The sequence below is a fragment of the Cebus imitator genome, unplaced genomic scaffold, assembly GCF_001604975.1.
Source record: "Cebus imitator isolate Cc_AM_T3 unplaced genomic scaffold, Cebus_imitator-1.0 Scaffold91, whole genome shotgun sequence".
Lineage (NCBI taxonomy): Eukaryota > Metazoa > Chordata > Mammalia > Primates > Cebidae > Cebus > Cebus imitator.
This window is the reverse complement of record NW_016107406.1, coordinates 3,276,162-3,296,148: the sequence shown is the minus strand read 5'-3', so window position 1 is coordinate 3,296,148 and position 19,987 is coordinate 3,276,162. Positions and strand designations below refer to the sequence as shown.

The following is a 19,987-nucleotide window of genomic DNA, read 5'->3' as shown; positions in this document are numbered from 1 at the left end:
TTTTTTCTTTTTTTTTTGAGACAGTGTCTTACTCTGTCACCCAGGCTAGAGTGCAGTGGTGCGATCTCAGCTCACTGCAACCTCTGCCTCCTGGTTCAAATGATTCTTGTGCCTCAGCCTCTTGAGTAGGTGGGATTACAGGGGCCTGCCATCATGTCCAGTTAATTTATATATTTTTAGTAGAGATAGGGTTTCACCATGTTGGCCAGACTGGTCTCGAACTCCTGACCTCAAGTGATCCACCCACCTCGGCCTCCGAATGTGTTGGGATTACAGACATTAGCCACGGCACTGGCCAACTTCTTAATATATTTAATTATTGTATTTGTGTTTACATTCATGTAAATGGATTACTTGCCTATGAAATAATAAGTTTCTGCAAGAACATTTATTTTTCAGTCTTTTTTATAGCACTTAATATTGAATTGCAGAGTACTTTATAAGACTGGTTTGGCTAATTGATATCTCTTTCATCAAAGGTCTCCCAACATTTGATTCGTCCTCTGATGGGTATGAGTCTGTCATTGCAGTGCCAAGTGAGAGAGCTAGCAACATTGCTTCATATGAAAGACCTAGAGATCCAAGACTACCAGGAGAGTGGGGCTATGCTGAGCCGAGGTGAGAGGACATTCTTGGAGGAGTAGTGTGAGGGGTGGTGTAAATAGTCAAAGATTCTTAGGAAAGGGGGAGACTTACTTGCATTAGAGAGGTGCTTCCCCCAGGGTGGGTGCTGGGTACTAACCAGAAACTGGAGTCTTGATACTAGGTGACTTTTCTTTCTGTAGAGATGGAGTCTTGCTCTGTCTCTCAGGCTGGAGTATAGTGGCGTGATCTCAGCTCACTGCAAATTCTGCCTCCTGGGCTCAAGCGATTCTCTTGCCTCAGCCTTCTGAGTAGCTGCGTTTGTGAACGCATGCCACCATGCCTAGCTAATCTTTTGTATTTTTAATAGAGACAGTTTCATCATGTTTGTCAGGTTGGTCTCAAACTCCTGACCTCGAGTAATCTGCCTGCCTTGGCCTCCCAAAATGCTGGGATTACAGGAGTGAGCCACCGTGTCCGGCCTAGGCAAACACTTCTCTGCCTTGAGTACCTGGCTGGAGCCCAAGTAGCCAATAGAAGCTGTAACCGAGTTCAGACATGCCCTAGGCAATGGCAGGGAAAGGCTTTGGAAAGGAGCCAATAGCTCTGCAGAATTGTACCAGAGCAACATGGACTTGGGAGTTTAGGAAGCTTCATGGCTCCAACTTCAGAATAAACGTTCAATTTGGCATTTGTTTTTGTGGCAGGAAAAACTTCTAGAGCAGATGCTGCCACCAAACCTGCCATTTGTTGCTGATCACCCTCTCCCACTACTGTTTGCCCACATGCTCTCAGCCCTTCTTCTCCCACTGGATTAGGTGTCTCTGCATGATGCATCTTCCTCCTGTTTCCTAAGAAGCCCTGTTCTGTTCCCTTTCCATCAGGTCAGAAGCTCATCCTAATGACTCATGTTTCTTTTCTCTGTTCCTTATTACAGATCGATTGAAGACAGAACCATTTGAAGAAAATTCCTTCTTGGAACAATTTATGGTAGAGGTAAGGTATTTGTTATTTTCTTGTGTGTCTTTGCCATGCTTCCTCCTTCCAGGTGCCTGAGTGGCAACTTGTGTTTTGAGTGTTAGGTGGCTTGTGTGGCTGGAATGCCCTTTGTCTGAAAAAGTTGCTCATAGAAGTCTGATAAGGCTTGAGATGAAAAGTGTGAAAGAACGTAAGAGGTGAAAGTGGGCTGATTGATACTTACAGAACATTTCTGTTAAGGTACCAGGGATTTCATTTGGAATTCTCTAGCCTTGGAAATGTTGGTTGACCCGTTGTTAAATTTTTGCTTGCTGGGATCTGGTCACAAGGTCTGGATTGTGGAGCAGAAGGGTAGGCATCATTACTTGTCTAGGCCCTTTTAGCATCTAGCAGGAAAGGAAGGTAAAAAGCTTAGGGCTACCATTTGGGGGCTGTCTTGTGGGCACAGTAGGTTGTGGAAAATCACAGTGTTTATACAAGGAGACTGGCGAAGGAATGAATGGGGAGTAGATAATTGTGGTCTGTCAGAAGCTCCTGCCTAGGTTTCCCTTCTAAGGATTGAGCTCAGCCAAAAGAAACATCTATTAAATGCCAAATAGGGGAAGTATTAATAATAGTGACCTTTGATAATGCCAGTCAATATTGATCTTCTCCCTCACTCTTCTGGGACTTGTTGGTTGTACAGTTAGTACCTTAGTATTATTGCTCCATTTTCTTTTTCTTTTCTTTTTTTTTTTGAGATGGAGTTTCACTTTTTTCACTCTCGTTGCCTAGGCTGGAGTGCAATGGCACAATCTTGGTTCACCGCAACCTCCGCCTTCCAGGTTCAAGCGATTCTCCTGCCTCAGCCTCCCGAGTAGCTGGGATTATAGGTGCCTGCCACCATGCCCAGCTAATTTTGTTTTTTTTGTTTGTTTTTTTTTGTTTTTTTTGAGACGGAGTCTCGCTCTGTTGCCCAGGTTGGAGTGCAGTGGCACGATCTCGGCTCACCACAACCTGCCCCTCTCTCTTGGGTTCAAGCGATTCTCCTGCCTCAGCATCCTAGTAGCTGGGATTACAGACATGCCACCATGCTCAGCTAGTTTTTGTATTTTTAGCAGAGACGGGATTTTACTATTTTGGTCAGGCTGGTCTTGACCAGCTTGCTGACCTCAGGTGATCTGCCTGCCTCAGCCTCCCAAAATGCTGGGATTACAGGCGTGAGCCACCGTGCCAGGCCTATTGCCCCAGTTCCCTGCCTGACCCCCTTAGTTAAATAATGCAAGGCTGGTTCTTAGCTCAGTAGAGAGGTCTCTTCCTGATTTAGCATACCTGTTGAGCTTGACTTCTTAACGTTTTTCTCTATGTACTTTATGCTTTAGCTATATGGAATGACTTTTAATTTCCTCAAATGCTGTTTTATCTTATCTTTATATACACATTCTTCCCGTGATCTAGAATGCCCAATGTTGTAGCCTTATCTTACTTGTAAACTTCTATTAATCTCCTAGATGTTAGCTTCACCTTGTTTGGGAGACCTTTCTGTATTCCACTTGTAAAGATTGTTCTTCCCTGCTACTACAGTACCTTGGATTATACCCCTGTTTTACCACTTATAACATTGTAGTATTACTGTTTGTACATCTACAAGACTATGGCTTTCTCTTCCATTGATCTGTGGACTCTGAGGCAAGGACCATGCTGAATGCATTTCTATATCCCCAGCACTGCATATGGTGCCTACAAGTAGTAAGTTTTCAATAAGTTGGGATTAATATTTTGATAAATCTATGCTAGGGAGATTTTATAAAAATTATGACATTGTGGCCTGTGGATACAGTGTTGGTTTATTTTGGCTGGAGTGCAATGGTGTGATCTCAGCTCACTCCAACCTCTGCCTCCTGGGTTCAAGAGATTCTTGTGCCTCAGCCTCCCAAATAGCTGGGATTGCAGGTGTGCGCCACCATGCCCAGCTAATTTTTGTACTTTTAGTAGAGACATTTTTATCATGTTGGCCAGGCTAGTCTTGAACTGCTGACTTCATGTGGTCTGCCTACGTTGGCCTCCCAAAGTGCTGGGATTACAGGTGTGAGCCACTGGACCTGGCTCAGTGTTGCTTATTAGATCTATATTTGGGGTCTTCAGTTATTCTCTTGGCTCGTTCTGCAGCTTTGGATAAATCACTTCTCATTTGTGAAATTGGAGGCTCATCTCTTTCATTCTATGGGGTTGGGAGGAGCCCTGTAGAACTGAATGAGAAAGCATATAGAATTTAGGTACCAGCATAGGAAGAGTAGTAGTGTTTTAGAACCAACTATTTCAAGAATACTGGTCCTGGCCCTGCATGGTGGCTCACGCCTGGAATCCTAGTACTTTAGGAGGCTGAGGTGGGCGAATCACCTGAGGTCAGGAGTTCAAGACCAGCCTGGACAACATGGTAAAACCCTGTCTCTACTAAAATACAAAAATTAGTCAGGCGTGATGGTGGGTTTCTGTAATTCCTGCTACTTAGGAGACTGAGACGGGAGAATCGCTTGAACCTGGGAGACTGTGGTTGCACTGAGCCAAGATTGTGCCACTGTACTCCAGCCTGGGTGGCTGAGTGAGATTGTCTCAAAAAAAAAAAAACCAAAAACTACTGGTCCTGTAGTTTCTGGGTGAATCAACCTCATAAACTTGTAGAATTTTATTATATCTGGAAAGGATTTGGGAGGTAGGTAGTTATAGTTATAGCTTTCCATTTTATAGATGAAGAAGTCGAGCCTCAGAGAGGTTAAGTGACTTGCCTAAGGTCATATAGCTGTAGCTTTATGTTTAGGACTTCCTACATTTCTTGACACACAGTCTAGAATTATCCCTGTTTTGTTTTGCTACTTTAACTGATTGTACACACCAGTTAGGGGAGACATAGGGCTGAGGTAACATGGAATTCTTGTGACCTCTGGAGTCACTGCACTGTCCTCAGAATGTCCTGCATAGCTGCTAGAACTGAAAGGTTTCCTACTGGGGGTGTAGAACTACTTATGACTGCTGCATCTTTTTAGTTACTCTGCTTGCCCAGGGTCCTACAAACAGGACACAGAAGGGTCATGGGGTCACCCAAGACTGAACTAAAAGGATGTGCCATCAAAATAAGCAACATGGAATAGGAAGATAAACAAACCAGGGAGAGAGCTCTGGATGAAGGCACAGGGGGGCCAGGGCTGGTGTCAGACGGCCATGCGGTCATTGCCTGGGGTCAGTTTTTTAAATTCTCATTGGGATTATTACTAGGCAAGAGTCTATAGACAATAAGGCACAGGGGGCAGCAGGCCAGGCAGGTTGTTAGGATACTAAGATTCAGGAAGGTAAGAATTGAACAGGGGTTCCTTCTCCCTGTTTGGGCCTTTTGTTTTTCCACTCCCTCTAAGAGCCTCTGATTTCTCAATTCTGGGGAATCCAAGGGGCCAATTAATAGTGGCCTGACTAGAGGGGAAATACTGGCAATATCCACTCAAGTCAAGGCTGGGTGGGGTGCCTCTTGGCATCTTCATGGAGGGCAAGAACCCAATACAGGGCATTTTGTAGGTATGGGTTGAGAGGCATCTTTAGGAATGAAAGAAGAGTCAGAGCATTAGGGACTGTTGTTACATGGCGGGAGGAACTGTACTAAAGAGGAAGTTTAGGATGACTGGGCAGAGCCCACTCTCAGTCTAGTCCACTGGAGGGAGTTCCTTCCCCTGGCCCTGTCCATGCCTCGCTCTCTCCATCTGGTTGCCATCAGGCTGTGTGGCTTCTGGCGGGCTCTTTATTTATTTATCCCAGTGTAATGGGGTAAGGAGGGAGCTGGCCTAAGGCTGGCATTCCAAGGCCATGCCACTGAGCCACAGGCGGTTTGCATGGGTGTGTGAGTCACTGGGGCTGCATGCTGCTCAACCAGACGTGGCCAGGCTCAGGGACAGCAGGCAGCCCAAAATAGAGCCCCGCCCTCTACAGCTGGCAACCTCTGGCTAGGAAGCAGCCCTTGAAACCAAAACCTGGGCAGTTGCGTGAAGTTGGCTTCCTTTGGTAGGGGTCCCTTAGCAGAGATGGACATTCTGCAATTCTCCCCGTCTCTTTCTTCATAGGAGAGTATTCACCATAGCAGTCGTTCTTACTGCTGGATTCTGAATGCCTTATAAAAATCTTAACTAATCTGTACAGTATAATACCTTAGCTAAGAAATTAGGGGGCTATAGTTAACATTGATTTGATTTAGCATCCTGAATGCAGCCATGGTTATTATGTTCTGTCTAGTTGTAGTTACTGTCCTCATCTCCTGTCTGGTTGCAGCTTGATTCTAGAGCAGATACTTTAAGCTATGAAGATAGTCACTGCTGCTCTTATGAAGCTAGTGCTTCTATCACCTGGGGGAAGATGGGCAATGCTTTCACCTGAAAATTGCCATCCTGTTAAGCTTGTTCACAGTTCTACTTGGTTTCCTTCGCTGGCTCTCCGTCTTCTGCCTGACTCTTAAAGGTTAGTGTTTCCCAGGATCAGGTCCCTGATCCTCTCACCCTTCACTTTCCCTGTCTCTGGGTCATCTCATCTAGATCCCCATGTCAACTATTGTCTGTAAGTACATCACTGAATACCAATTTTATATATCCACTGTGTTTTAGGCCCATATTTCTTTCTGCACGTTTGACATTTCCACTTGGATGTCCCACATAAAGCATATCCTAAACATGCCCAAAATGAATTATCTACTCCCCCAGGCTATTTATCTTGTACTCCTTGTCTTGGGGAATGATGTCTTTATCCATTCAGTTTTCTAAGCTAGAAGTTTGGGGGTCACCCATTTTCTTCTTTGTCCTTACTTTCAAAGCCCAACTTGTTGACTATCTTTTGAATCTGCCTATCTTCTCTATTCCAGCTTCTATTGTCTGAGGTTAGTCATTTTCTCTCCGCTTTCCCAGTCTGGCTTTTTTTTTTTTGAGATCAAGTCTCACTGGTCTCACTGCCTGGGCTGGAGTACAGTGGCGTGATCTCTGCTTACTGCAACCTCTGCCTCCCAGGTTCAAGTGATTCTCATGCCTCAGCCTCCTGAGTAGTTGGGACTATAAGCTTAAGCCACCATGCCTGACTAATTTTTGTATTTTTAGTAGAGACAGAGTTTCACCATGTTGGCCAGGCTGTTCTTGAACTCCTGACATCAGGTTATCCACCTGCCTTGGCCTTCCAAAGTGTTAAGATTACAGATGTGAGCCACTGTGCCTGATTTTTCTGTCCCATTTTTGGCTTGACTGTGCAATAGCCTCCTAACTTGTCTCCTGGTCAGTTCTTACTTCCCTGCAGTTGAGCTTGTAGTTCTGTCAGAGTGATGTCTTTGAAATAGAAACTTGATTATGACACTTTCTTGCAAAGTCCTGTAGTGGTTCCCAGTTTCCTGCAGGATAAAGTTCAAACTCCTTGCACGCCACACATGATCATTTATGATTTTATCCTCTTGACCTCTTCAGCCTGCTCCTCTGGCATTCCACCATAGCACCTTCAAATACCATCTTGTGGATGAATCCCACATTTATTCTTCACTCTAGATCTTACCCTAAAACTCTAGACTGCCTCTTCAACATTTTCATACAGAAGTCTCAAAGATATCTTAAATTCAACAAGTCCAAAATTGAACTTCCAGTCTTATGCCCAGATTTGTTTTTCCAACAACCCCTTCCCATCTAAATTGATGGAAGCTTCATTCTTTTACTTGCTTGGGTGAAAAAACCTTGGAGTCAATCCTAGCTGCCGTCCTCTCACTTCCTACAGCCAGTCCATTAGGAAATCCTGCTGGCTGTATCTTAAAACTGTGCCCATAATCTCACCTCTGCTGCTACCATACTGATTTGAGCCACCATTATCTCCTATGTGCATTATGGCAAAAGCCTCCTTGCTGGTATCCCTGCTGCTACTCCTACCCCCCCAGGCCTATTATCAACAAAGCAATCTTATTAAGTCGCAAGGTACATTGTGATATTCTTTTGCTCAAAGCCCTTCAGTGGCTTAACACTTCCTGTACAGAGTGAAATCCAAAGACTTTACGGTGGCCTATAAAACCCTATATGATCTTACAGGACTCTTTTCCCTTTCTGACCTCATCTCCTACAGCTTTCTCCCTCATTCACTCCACTGCAGCCACACTGGCCTCTTGCTGTTTTTCTAACACTCTACGCATGCCCTGCCTTTAGGCCTTTACATTGGCTGTTCACTCTGCCTGGGATGTTCTTTCTTCAGATATTTGTGTGGCCACTTCCCTCACTTCCTTTAAGTCTCTGTTAGTTATCCACTGCTGTGTAACAAATTGTCCCAAAATGTAATGGCTTAAAACAACACACATTTATTATCTTGCATGGTTTCTGAGGGTCAGGAATATGGGAGCAGCTTAGCGGGTGTGATTCTGGCTCAGCGTCTCTCATGAAGTTGCAGTCAATATGTCAGCTGGTAATGCAGTCATTGTAAGGTCTGGATAATTCATATCCAAGATTTCTCATGTGGCTATTGGCAAGAGGTGCCATTTCTTGCCACATGGCCTCTCCATAGGGCTGCTCACAGGACCTGGTTTCCTCCAGAGCCAGTGATCTAAGAAACAGAGACCAAGGCCAGGTGCGGTGGCTCATGCCTGTAATCGCAGTACTTTGGGAGGCCGAGGCGGGCAGATCACTTGAGGTCAGGAGTTCAAGAGCAGCCTGGCCAGCATGGCAAAACCCCATCCCCCCTGAAAATACAAAAATTAGCTGGATGTGGTGGCATGCACCTATAATCCCAGCTACTCAGGAAGCTGAGGTGGGAGAATTGCTTGAACCTGGGAGTCAGAGGTTGCAGTGAGCCAAGGTCACACCACTACACTCCAGCCTGGGTGACAGAGTGAGACTCTGTCTCAAAGGAAAAAAAAAAGAAAAGAAAAGAAAATGAGAAATGAAACCAAGTCCTTTTATAACATAATTTCGGAAGTTACATTCTATCACTATCTCACTGTATTCTTTTTTATTAGAAATAAGTCACTAAGTCTAGTTCACATTTAAGTGTAGGGTAATTAAACTTCACCTTTTAAGGGGAGCTGTGTCAAAGAACATGTAGACGTATCTACATAGACTGTGTCTGTCTACATGGACTACAACAATGTCTTTGCTCAAATGTTACCTTCCTAACAGAGTCTACCCTGACTACTCATTTAAAATTGTAAGCTACATTTCTCCCCCTCTGCACCTCAGCATTCCCATTTCACTTTACCATCCTCTACTTTTTTTTTTTTTTCCATAGCATCTAGTTTCCAACATATTGCCATAAATGGCATTATTTTATTATACTTATTGTTTGTGGTTTATCTCCCGTCTGTTAAAATAGAAGCTCAACAGGAGCAAAGATGTGTGTTTTGTGCACCGGTCTATCCCCAGTGCCTAGAACAGTGCCTCCATACATAGTAGGCACTCTATAAATATTTGTTGAATAGATGAGGGAATCATATCTTCTCACTTTTATTTTCCTTGTCTTATGAATAAGCCATCAAATAATTGCCTGTTGGAAAGAAAAACAAACAAAAAAAAAAAAAGAAAAAAAAATAATCACCTGTTGGTAGCCTTAGACGTAGGCGGCCTTACATGTAAATAGATGAGTAGTCTATATTGCCATTCTACTACCTGCCTTATTTTTTTGACATTTATGTTTTCCGAAAGGCAGTCCTAATTTTGGGATGAAGTGTATTGTATCGAGTCTTGTATTATTGAGAAATCCAGACCTCCCTTTTTTTAGAGCCAGTTAAGAGACTAACACCTCAGAAGTCAAAAGAATAAGTACCGAACAAAATCCTGGAAAGAATATTAGCCATAAAGTCACAAGGGTTCTACTTCTGCAGTTAGAAGGGCTACCATGTACTTGTTGTTCAATATGTAGAGCAAGCCATAGGATTCAGGACTTTTTTTTAGTATCCTTGTGGGCATCATAAAGAAGGATAAGTCCAGATGCATGACAGTATGCTTGCTCCTATTGTGTGTGTCAGTTCTCTGACCTAGAAAAACTTGCAGTTAATTCATTCTTTCAGTATTCGGTTGAAGGCATGTGGGCTGTATGAGGTTCTGTGAGCATATAAGTTATGGTAATATTACCATCAAAGAGCTTACAGTACTGAGCGAATGATAATAAGGGCCATAGTAATGGAGTGATTAGAAAAAGCTTTCTATAAATGGCAGGACTTGAACTGGGCTTTGATTGAAAACTATGTGGAAGGCAATTTAGGTGGGAAGCACATGGGCCGAGAACACAAAATAAGAAAAATAATGGATGAGGATTAGTAGAAAATAAAGTTAGCAAGATAATAACTTGAGGTTAAATTGTGGGGGCCTTAAATGTTGGGCTGGCAGATCAGTGTTTTATTCTGAAAGTGGTTTCCAGCTTTTTTTTTTCACTTGTAACACATTTATTTCTCCATTTAATTCAGTTATTAACTGTCATTATGTGCAGTGATTCTCAAGCAGGGACACATCTCCTAGGAAGGAGATGGGGCACATTCTCCTTGCACTTATTAATTACTGTTGCTATTGGGAAGCTATTGAAAGCTTTGACTGGAGAATTGACACATGAAGGTGATCTTTAGGAAGATTAGGCTCTTGGTCATATGCTTATGTGATTCAAAGAATAGCGATGCCATTGATAGATCATGGGTGGGGTCAGTTCAGTCTAATCATGGGCATATAAAGGAATGGTTTTCCTTACTGAAAATATGAATGTACCAGTATTTGAGCTCTGGAATGAAACTCTCCAGGGAGGAAAGTATGGCTATGGCTGTGCATGTTTCTCAACTATATTTTTTCTGAACTTTGCTTTCTCTTTGGGGTTTTTTCACTGTGAATCCTGTAGTAACCAGGGGTCACCACTTCTTCTCTTTTTTTTCATTTGCTCAAGAATACTTAAAAAGACCTCTTTCTTTATTTTCCTTTTACAAAGGTTTATAAGGGCTATGGTTTCAAAGGGAAATGTATTAAAATTTTATAAAGTAATTTTTAAAAAAATTGTTAAAATTTTGAGAGAGAACAAAAAGGAAATCAATATAGAAAATACAAATGGGGCCGGTCGCGGTGGCTCAGGTCTGTAATCCCAGCATTTTGTGAGGCTGAGGCGGGCAGATCAGTTGAGGTCAGGAGTTTGAGATCAGCCCGGCCAACATGGTGAAACCCCATCTCCACTAAAAATATAAAAATTAGCCAGATGCGGTGGCAGGCGCCTGTAATTCCAGATACTCAGGAGGCTGAGGCAGGAGAAATGCTTGAACCTGGGAGGCGGAGGTTGCAGTGAGCCGAGATCATGCCACTGCACTCCAGCCTGGGCAACAGAGTGAGACTCCATGTCAAAGAAACAAACAGATAAATCAAGAAACCAAGTGGGGCTGGCTGCAGTGGCTCATGCCTGTAATCTCAGTACCTTGGGAGGCCGAGGTGGGTGGATCACCTGAGGTCAGGAGTTTGAGACAAGCCTGGCCAACATGGCGAAACTCTGTCTCTACTAGAAATGTAAAAATTAGCTGGGCTTGGTGGCACAGGTCTGTGATCCCAGCTATTTGGGAGGCTGAGGCAGGAGAATTGCCTGAAATGTGGAGGCTGAAGCTGCAGTGAGCCAAGATTGCACCACTGCACTCCAGCCTGGGCGACAAAGCAAGACCTTGTCTCAAAGAAGGAAAGAAAGAAACTAATTGGGAGTACATTATGAGAAAGACACTGTCTCAGAAAAGAAAGAAAGAAAGAATACAAAGGGGGTAAAAATTATCCATTTTGGGTTTCTGACTCTAAGAATCCCAATAGCAAAAGATTTTCCCGTATCTCAAGTTCTCTTATCCTAAAAATCTCAAAACCAGATATTACAAAATCAGATATCTACAGGGACCAGTCTGTAACATAAACAAGCATATCAGGCTGGATGGAAGACAATAGAGAGTTGTAGGGGCCTGTGGAAAACGAAATCATGCCTGCACCTGTGTCTAGACCCAGATAGGCTAGCACGGTTTAACAGACTTTGCTCCAGGGGGCTGTATATCTTACTTTATTCAAAGGAAGTTACCGGCTCTGCCAAAATGAAAACTATTTTTTCCTCTGTTTTGCTCCACCACATCCACCAATTAGTCTCTCATTTGGTTTATTTATTTATTTTTTAATAGAGACAGGATCTTACTATGTTGCTGAGGGCTCGTCTTAAACTCCTGGGCTCAAGCAGTTTGCCTGCCGTGGCCTCCCAAAGTGCTGGGATTACAGGTGTGAGCCACTCTTATTTGCTTTAAATCTCCAGTCTGAGAAATCCAATTGGTTCAGATTTGATTTGTGAGACAGTGATGATTGATGTCTTGCTTCTTTTTTTTTTTTTTGAGACAGAGTCTCGCTCTGTCACCAGACGCCAGGCTGAAGTGCAGTAGCGCAATCTTGGCTCACTACAACCTCCGCCTCCCGGGTTCAAGCAATTCTCCTGCCTCAGCCTCCCCAGTCACTGGGATTATAGGCACCTGCCACCATGCCCAGCTGATTTTTTTGTATTTTTAGTAGAGATAAGGTTTCACCATGTTGGCCAGGCTGGTCTCAAACTCCTGACCTGGAGTGATCTGCCTGCCTTGGCCTCCTAAAGTGCTGGGATTACAGGCATGAGCCATAGTGCCTGGCCTCAATGTTATACTTCTGACAAATATCTAGCCCTGTTGGGCCTAAACTGTAAGCTTCATGTGCCTCCAGAGCTTTTTGTGAAGATTTTTTTTTTTTTTTGAAAGAAAAAAGAGAAAGAGAAAGGTCGAGAGAGAACAGGAGTCTTGCTCTATTGCCCAGGCTGAAATGCAATTTAAAAATAGGTAGTAAAAACCTCTTTTATGTCGATAATTGTGCTTAACAGCGGAGACAGGAAGGAGTAAGGGAAGAAAATAACAAACAGCCAACCAATATTTCATTTAAGTCTGTGAAATGCTATGCAAATACTGAAGAGTGATTTACCTCCAATTATGTGGTCACTTTCAAAATAGGTGTAATATGATACTGAGAAAAATGTATGTTCTGTAGACCTGGGGTGAAGAATTCTATAAATATTCACTGGGTTTACTTGTTCCAGGTCTGAGTTCAAATCATAGATGTCCCTGTTAATTTTCTATCTCGTTGATCCGTCGAATATTAACAATGTGGTGTCAGAGTCTCCCGCTATTATTGTGCAGGAGTCCAAGTCTCTTTATAAGTCATTAAGAACTTTTCTTATGTATCTGGGTGTTCCTATACTGGGTGCATATATATTTATGATCATTAACTCCTGTTGTTGCATTGATCCTTTTACCATTATGTAATGTCCTTCTTTGTTTCTTTTAGTCTTTGTTACTATTAAAGTCTATTTTGTCAGAGACAAAAGTTACAACTCCTGTTTTCTTTCTTTTTTTTTTTGGTCTCCGTTTGATTGATAAGTCTTCCACCAACCCTTTGTTTTGAGTCTTTGTGTGTCCTTGCTTATGAGATGGATCTGGATACAGTGAACCGATGGGTTTTGACTTTTTATTCAATTTGCCTGTCTATATCTTTGATGGGGGCATTTAACCCATTTAAATTTAGTATTAATATTGATATTTGTGAGTTTAATATTGTTGTTTAATGCTAGCTGGCTATTTTGCCCATCAGTTGATATAGATTCTTCATTATGGAGATACTCTTTACCTTTTGGGAAGTTTTTGGGATGACTGATACTGGTTGTTCCTTTCTGTGTATAGTGCTTCTTTCAGAAGCTCTTGCAAAGCAGGCCTGGTTGTGATGAAATCTCTGGAGTGCTTGCTTGTTCGTGAAAAATTTTATTTTTCCTTTATTTATGAAGCTTAATTTGGCTCGATATGAGATTCTGGGTTGAAAATTCTTTTCTTTGAGGATATTGAATATTGACCCCCACTCTCTTCTAGTTTGTAGGGTTTCAGCTGAGAGATCTGCTGTGAGTCTGATAGGCTTCCCTTTATGGGTAACCTGACCTTTCTCTCTAGCTGCCCTTAGAATTTTCTCCTTTATTTCAACCCCGGCGAATCTAACGATTGTGTGTCTTGGGGTTGCTCTACTTGAGGAATATCTTTGTGGTGTTCTCTGTATTACCTGAAGTTGAGTATTTTCCTGCCTTACTAGGTTAGGAAAGTTTTCCTGAATAATATCCTGAAGAATATTTTCCAGCTTGGATTCAATTCATTCTCTTCATGACATTCAGGTACACCTATCAAACGTAAATTAGGTCTTTTCACATAGTCCCATATTTCTTGGATACTTTGCTCATTCCTTTTTACTCTTTCTTCTTTAATCTTGTCTTCTTGTTTCATTTCATTAATTTGGTGTTTGACCTCTGATATCCTTTCTTCTGCTTGAGCAGTTCGACTGTTAAAACCTGTGCATACTTCGCAGAGTTCTCGTATTGTATTCTTCAGTTCCGTTAATTCACTTATATTCCTCTCTAGATTGTCTATTCTCGTTAGGATTTCGTCAAACCTTTTTTCAAGGTTCTTAGTTTCTTTACATTGGGCTAGAACATGTTCTTTTAACTCACAGAAGTTTCTTATTATCCACCTTCTGAAGCCTAAATCTGTTAATGGAACGCACTCGTTCTCCATCAGGCCTTGTTCCCTTGTTGATGAGGAACTATGATCCCCTGTAGAGGGAGGGGCATTCTGATGTTGGGTATTCTCAGCCTTTTTACGCTGGTTTCTTCCCATCATTGTAAATTTATTCACCTGTCGTCTTTGTAATTACCGACTTTCAAATTAGGTCTCTGAGTGGACGTCCAACTGTTGATTCCCAGCGCCGGAATCTGAGCAACCCACTGCACCGGCCAAAACAGCAGCGTTAAGATTCGTGGTGCTTTTCTGCCTGGGAATCTCCGGTCTGGCTTCCTTCTTGAGTCCCTTTTTCAAACAGCTGAATAGGCGACTCTGCCTTCCCGGAGCTCCAAACGTGGACCAAAAGGGGACCTAGTCCCGTTTATTCTGCACTAAGAACCACTGTGCAGGGGTGCCCGCAAAACCGCCGTGCCAGCCACAAGAGTTGCGCTGGCGACCTGTGGGGCTCCTCCGCTGGGAATCTCCTGGTCTGCTGGGAATCTCCTGGTCTGTGAGCAGCAAAAATTGATCTGAAAGTGTGGCGTCCTCTCGTTCTCTGCACTTTCACTGGGAGCTACAATCCTGAGCTGCTAGTGATCAGCCATCTTGGATCTCTCTCCTGAAGATTTACACAGTTGAGTCTCCCTCCGCTTCCCCCAGTAGAGGAAGGGTTTCATAAAAATCCATTTGTTACAGTATGATCATTTAACAATACCTTATCCTTTTTTTTTTTTTTTTTTTACAAAATCAATGGCTTATTTATAATCAGAGTTAATTTAAAAACATGAAGTTTTTTTCACATACATGTTTAACTTAAATTGATTATGGGATATACAAGTGAGAATGCCTAGGAAAGAGTTGAAAAAGTAGAATTGATGCTCAGGTTGAAAAAAAGGGCCTACAGAAATAGATTTGAGAATCTTCTACAAAGGAATGATATTTGATGCCATGAGAATGGATGGGAAGAGTATGGAAAAAAGAACAGAGGCCCAGTGATTGATATTTGGGGAACAGTCATAGCTGGAAGGAGTAATAGGAGCCAGTGATGGAAATATGAGACAGGAAGATAATCAGAATAGCATAGTAGATCAGCCAAGAAAGGGTAACTAACAAATAAAAAGTCTGTACTCTGTGTGTGCTAGACACAGTGGGTGCTTTATAACTTAATCCTTACAACAAACCTATGAACTAGGTGATATCTTCATTTGAAAGATAAAGAAGCAGAGGCCCAGTGGTGAACTAATTTGCCTAAGGCCATTCAGTTGATTTCCCCATATTTGTCTTGACTCAAATCCTCTGCTGTTTCCATCACCAAAGAGGGCCACAGTGTCATGTGCAGGAGAGACACCAAAGAGAAGGGGTAACTGACTGACAGAAGAAAGGCCATTAGGCAATTCATGGTCTTGGGCAATATCAAAAGAAAGCAGGCAGTAAAAGAACGATCAATTGATAAGTCAATGGAGACAATGAGCGTGGAACTCTTTACCAGAGAGGTTTCACAATGAGAAGGAAATAAATGAGAGATAGCTGGAGAGCTAGAAGTAGTTTAAACAAAATAAGATGGAAAGATGCCTATGTGTTTGAAGGCAAAGGAGAAAGCAGTGGTAAAGGAAAAATTTATGCTGACGAAGGGGAAGGAATGGCGTAAAAGCAGGGACCTGTGGACTTGAGCCAAGTGGAAAGATTAGTTCTTTCTCTGGGATTTGTGGATGGCATGAAGGGATGGGTGATATTTTGAAGATAGATGACTAGATTTCTGCATACTCCCAGCTTTTTTCCTCCAGGAGATACAGCCTTTTCATTTAATAATTTTTTTTTTTTTTTTTTTTTTGGAGACGGAGTTTCGCTCTTGTTACCCAGGCTGGAGTGCAATGGCGCAATCTCGGCTCACCGCAACCTCTGCCTCCTGGGTTCAGGCAATTCTCCTGCCTCAGCCTCCTGAGTAGCTGAGATTACAGGCACGTGCCACCATGCCCAGCTAATTTTTTTTTCGTAGTTTTAGTAGAGACGGGGTTTCACCATGTTGACCAGGATGGTCTCAATCTCTTGACCTCGTGATCCACCCGCCTTGGCCTCCCAAAGTGCTGGGATTACAGGCTTGAGCCACCGCGCCCGGCCTAATAATTTTTAAAGTCTTTTCCAAGGGCATTTAATTTCCCTGACTTAAAAAGAGTCAGGTGGTCACATGACCTTTCTGTTACGACAGAAATAGTGAAAGAAGTAAAAGCGCAAGCTATATTATTTTCCTCTTCAGAACTCTTAGTGCTTTGTCTCTCCCGTGTCACTTACCACTTTTGCCTCATATCATAAGAATTACTATCTCCCTGTTAGCTTACAGAGTCCTTAAGGACAGAACTGTCTTGCTCATTTTGTTTCTTCTTCTACCTCTACCTCCAGGCCTTATAGATAGGAGGTACCTGGTTGTAGCTGAAAGGAATCTCTCGCATCGGGACATGTTTTCTCTGGTTATAGAAGTTAGGAGAAAACAAATTATCAATCAACTGACCTCTAAGTTTTACCTTGCCTGTTGGCATCATAATTTTAGCCGTATACCGTAAGCGTTCTCTTATAGCCTTCACTTACGGGTGATATTTCTTTTGCCTAGTGGGTCACATTGAAAATTGAGAGTTCTATAAAGACTGAGTCCTGTAGGTTGGCAACTTAGCTGTCCAGTGTTTAGGAAATGAGACTGCAGGATTCATGGACATCCTTGTTATCTTCCATAAGGGAATTATGAAGGGATAAATTGCCAGAAGGCCTCAGAAGCATTTTTTTCATTCAGTGTGGGAGATCTTTTGTCTATTTGTTTTTCTATTTAGAAGTTTAAACTCTTTGTGGACAGTACTTATTAAGTCCATTGAAGATATGAAACTTGATGGAATTATACTGAAAAGTTAAAACATGTTTTCTGCCCTTGAAAAATGGACTTTTGATGGAGATTAGACCGCTGGAATTTACATGTCTACAGAGAATATTCTAAATACATTTTATATATATATATATATGATAACTGAGACGAGGAAGAAACAGATTCATCTGGATGGGATCTGGGGTTCATAGCAGGCCAGTTTGGGAAAAGTATTTTTGGAAGAGGTTACTCTTAAGGTAAGAGTTCAGAGGAATATTGTGTGGAGAATTGCTGCTGAAGGAAAAGACACAACTAGATTATTTCATTCAGTTACATAATCTAAGGGGCTTTCCTGAAGTGTGGTGGTTTGAGGGAATCCTTTAAAAGCCCTTTGGCTTCTGTGAATCTTATGCTTGAAGCCTGAGCAATTCTGATGCTATGCATTGCTCTCTTAGAATCTTTTACTCTAAAGAACCCCTTCTAATTTGGTATGGATAAAGCTAGCAATGACAAGAAATTGTGAGGTGGGATGATACTGCTTGGTTTAAAGAAGGAATAGTTGATGACGACTGCATTCTGTTTTCTGTAGCCCCCAGCAGCTAGGGGAAGAGCATGGCAAAATTGCTGAGTTTAGTGAGTACATAGGAAATGCAAGTGTTAAGCAAAGTATCCCCTCCAAATTTGGGGTAACCTCTCATACTGAGGTGTAAAGAAGAATCAGTATAAAATGGATAAGATTAGCTATCTACAGAGAAATCTATCCAACAGTTTATAAATACATCGCTTATGAAACTAGGTTACAAGTCTCAAGGGCCTGGGCCAGTATCTCAGTGAAGGAAATAACAGCCTTTTAAATATTTTGTCCAGATTAGAGACACAGAATTTTGAAGTGACTTTATCAATGTAAGGCTATATCAAGCCACTCTCTTTTACTTACGTGGAAATTGGGGTCCACAAGGATAAAATAACTCTATATAGACAAACAGTTGTAGAATTTGGCACTAGAGCCCAGGACTCTGACCCTCCGGCCCAGTATTCTTCCATCATATCCCACTGCCTTGCCACGTGTCACACATGTTGGAAGTTTTGTGGGCAGTAGGCAAGATTGAGACCAATTTGTGAGCAGTGTAGAGACATCACTTAAAAGATAGGAAAATGGTTCAAGGCTGGAGTGCTCTGCCCCAAATACAGCCTCCTTTCTTATCCCACATTCCTTTCTTGCCACTTTTAGTCTTGCACACCTCTAGACTCTTACAAGCAATTATAGAAAAACTTTTATGTAATTAATTCATGATGTGTGAGGAGATGTACTAACAGAGGAACTGAGTTGTACAGAATCTAAAAAAAGAAAAAGCAAGGGGTAACTATCTATTAAGTTATCTAGCACAATGCCAAAACAGTGATACAGTAGAACGAGACGAATGTCTAGCTTGTACAATGTATGTAAACTATCCCCTAAAGCTACTCGCCCATTTTTGCCCTTTTCCTGTGTTTCACAAGTAGCACTCTCAATATTTATTCAGCTTCCCAGGAAAAAGCAGCCGAAGATATTTTAGTAACTGGACTAGACTTCACCTTGTAAATTAATAAATTGGCATTTTAATTTTGAAATTAGTCTCTTATAATTTTTAGTTAGCATTAGCCAATCTTCTAAAATCTGATCCTCCCTAAATGAACTAATGAAAACTGAGTTAGAGACTCTGGATCTTTGGTGACCCCTGCAATGTATAGAGTCCCCAGGAGGTGCTACCAGAACAGCCATGCAGGGTCTTTTAGTTCGTGTATCTATTTCCCAGCCCCAACATGTCTTATCTCTTTTTTTTTCCCCCCACTATTTCCAGTAATGGCTATAAGCAATTTTCTCTCTCTCTCTCTCTCTTTTTTTTTCCCCCAACATGTCTTATCAAAAGCACTGAATGCTGGGGGCTCCTCCAGCACAATCTTAGAATATCAAACTGCAGGTTATTATTTTTTTTTTCTTTTTGAGGCAGAGTCTTGCTCTGTTGCCCAGGCTGGAGTACAGTGGTATGATTGTTACTTACTGAAGACTTGATGTTCCAGGCTCAAGTGATCCTCCCACCTCAGCCTCCTGAGTAGCTAGGACTATAGGCATGTACCACCATGCCTATCTGATGTTTTTGTTATTTTTGGTAGATCCTGGGTCTCGCTATTTTGCCTAGGCTGGTCTTGAACTCCTGGCCTCAAGTGATTCTCCTGCCTCAGCTTCCCAAAGTGCTGGGATTACAGACATGAGCCACTACACCTAGCCTCAAACTTGATTTAAAAGCACATCACAGACAAGTATTTGAAGAGTGCTTATTTGATGCTATGTCTTTTGTTCAGTATCGTAAGTGAACTCAACCATATGGACCATTTAATCCAACCTAACACATACAGAAAGAAATCTTCCCTTCAATTTTGGGGCTTTGTACATCTGGAGAAGCCTTTGAACAGTAAGTGGGAGATGTGGAAGTTCTAGCTTGGAAAGGGTCTCTCCAAGCATTCATTTAACTTATAACTTCCCTTTCTTTAACTTAGCCAGAGAAGAAGGGAAATATTGATGCCCTTTGCCATTCTGTTTTCTTACAGCCACTTTAGGAAATTTTGTGTCAGAGGACTTCCCAGAGTTTTGTTCCATCTAAAGAGCCTTAATACCTCTGGGTTTGAGGACTGGTTCTAGCTGTACTTACCTTGTCAGAACCACCCGGGAGGACCAGCAGTGATACAAACCAGTAGCCCCTCTCTCCTGAAACTGCTTCTGAGGTCTCGAAGCCTGAATCAAATGACCATTGTACTAGCCTTGTATTGGGGCTCAGAATGTCAGTTTCCATCTTGTCCTCATATATAAATATAGGTCTCTCTAGATATAAAAAGTGAGAAAGTCTGTAAGTTGCATTTTTTCTATACCCCCTTTCATAGGACACGTTAATGAGATGCATATCATTAAAGGCCTCATGTTTTGTGGGACGGAGCCTTTTAAACTGGATGTGCCTGGCTTAGTTATGGCAAATATTTAC

General features: G+C 42.2%; 1 protein-coding gene across 4 annotated transcripts in view; it reads left to right on the top strand.

The window, feature by feature from the left end:
- Window positions 1-19,987, top strand: part of NHEJ1 (non-homologous end joining factor 1) — an 89,806-nt gene that overhangs the window by 13,764 nt on the left and 56,055 nt on the right. For all 4 annotated transcript variants that reach the window (XM_017535207.2, XM_017535209.2, XM_017535206.2 and 1 more), the window contains exons 4-5: window positions 480-618; window positions 1,520-1,578. In XM_017535207.2, coding sequence (XP_017390696.1) covers window positions 480-618; window positions 1,520-1,578 — 198 coding nt within the window. The remainder of the gene's footprint in view (window positions 1-479; window positions 619-1,519; window positions 1,579-19,987) is intronic.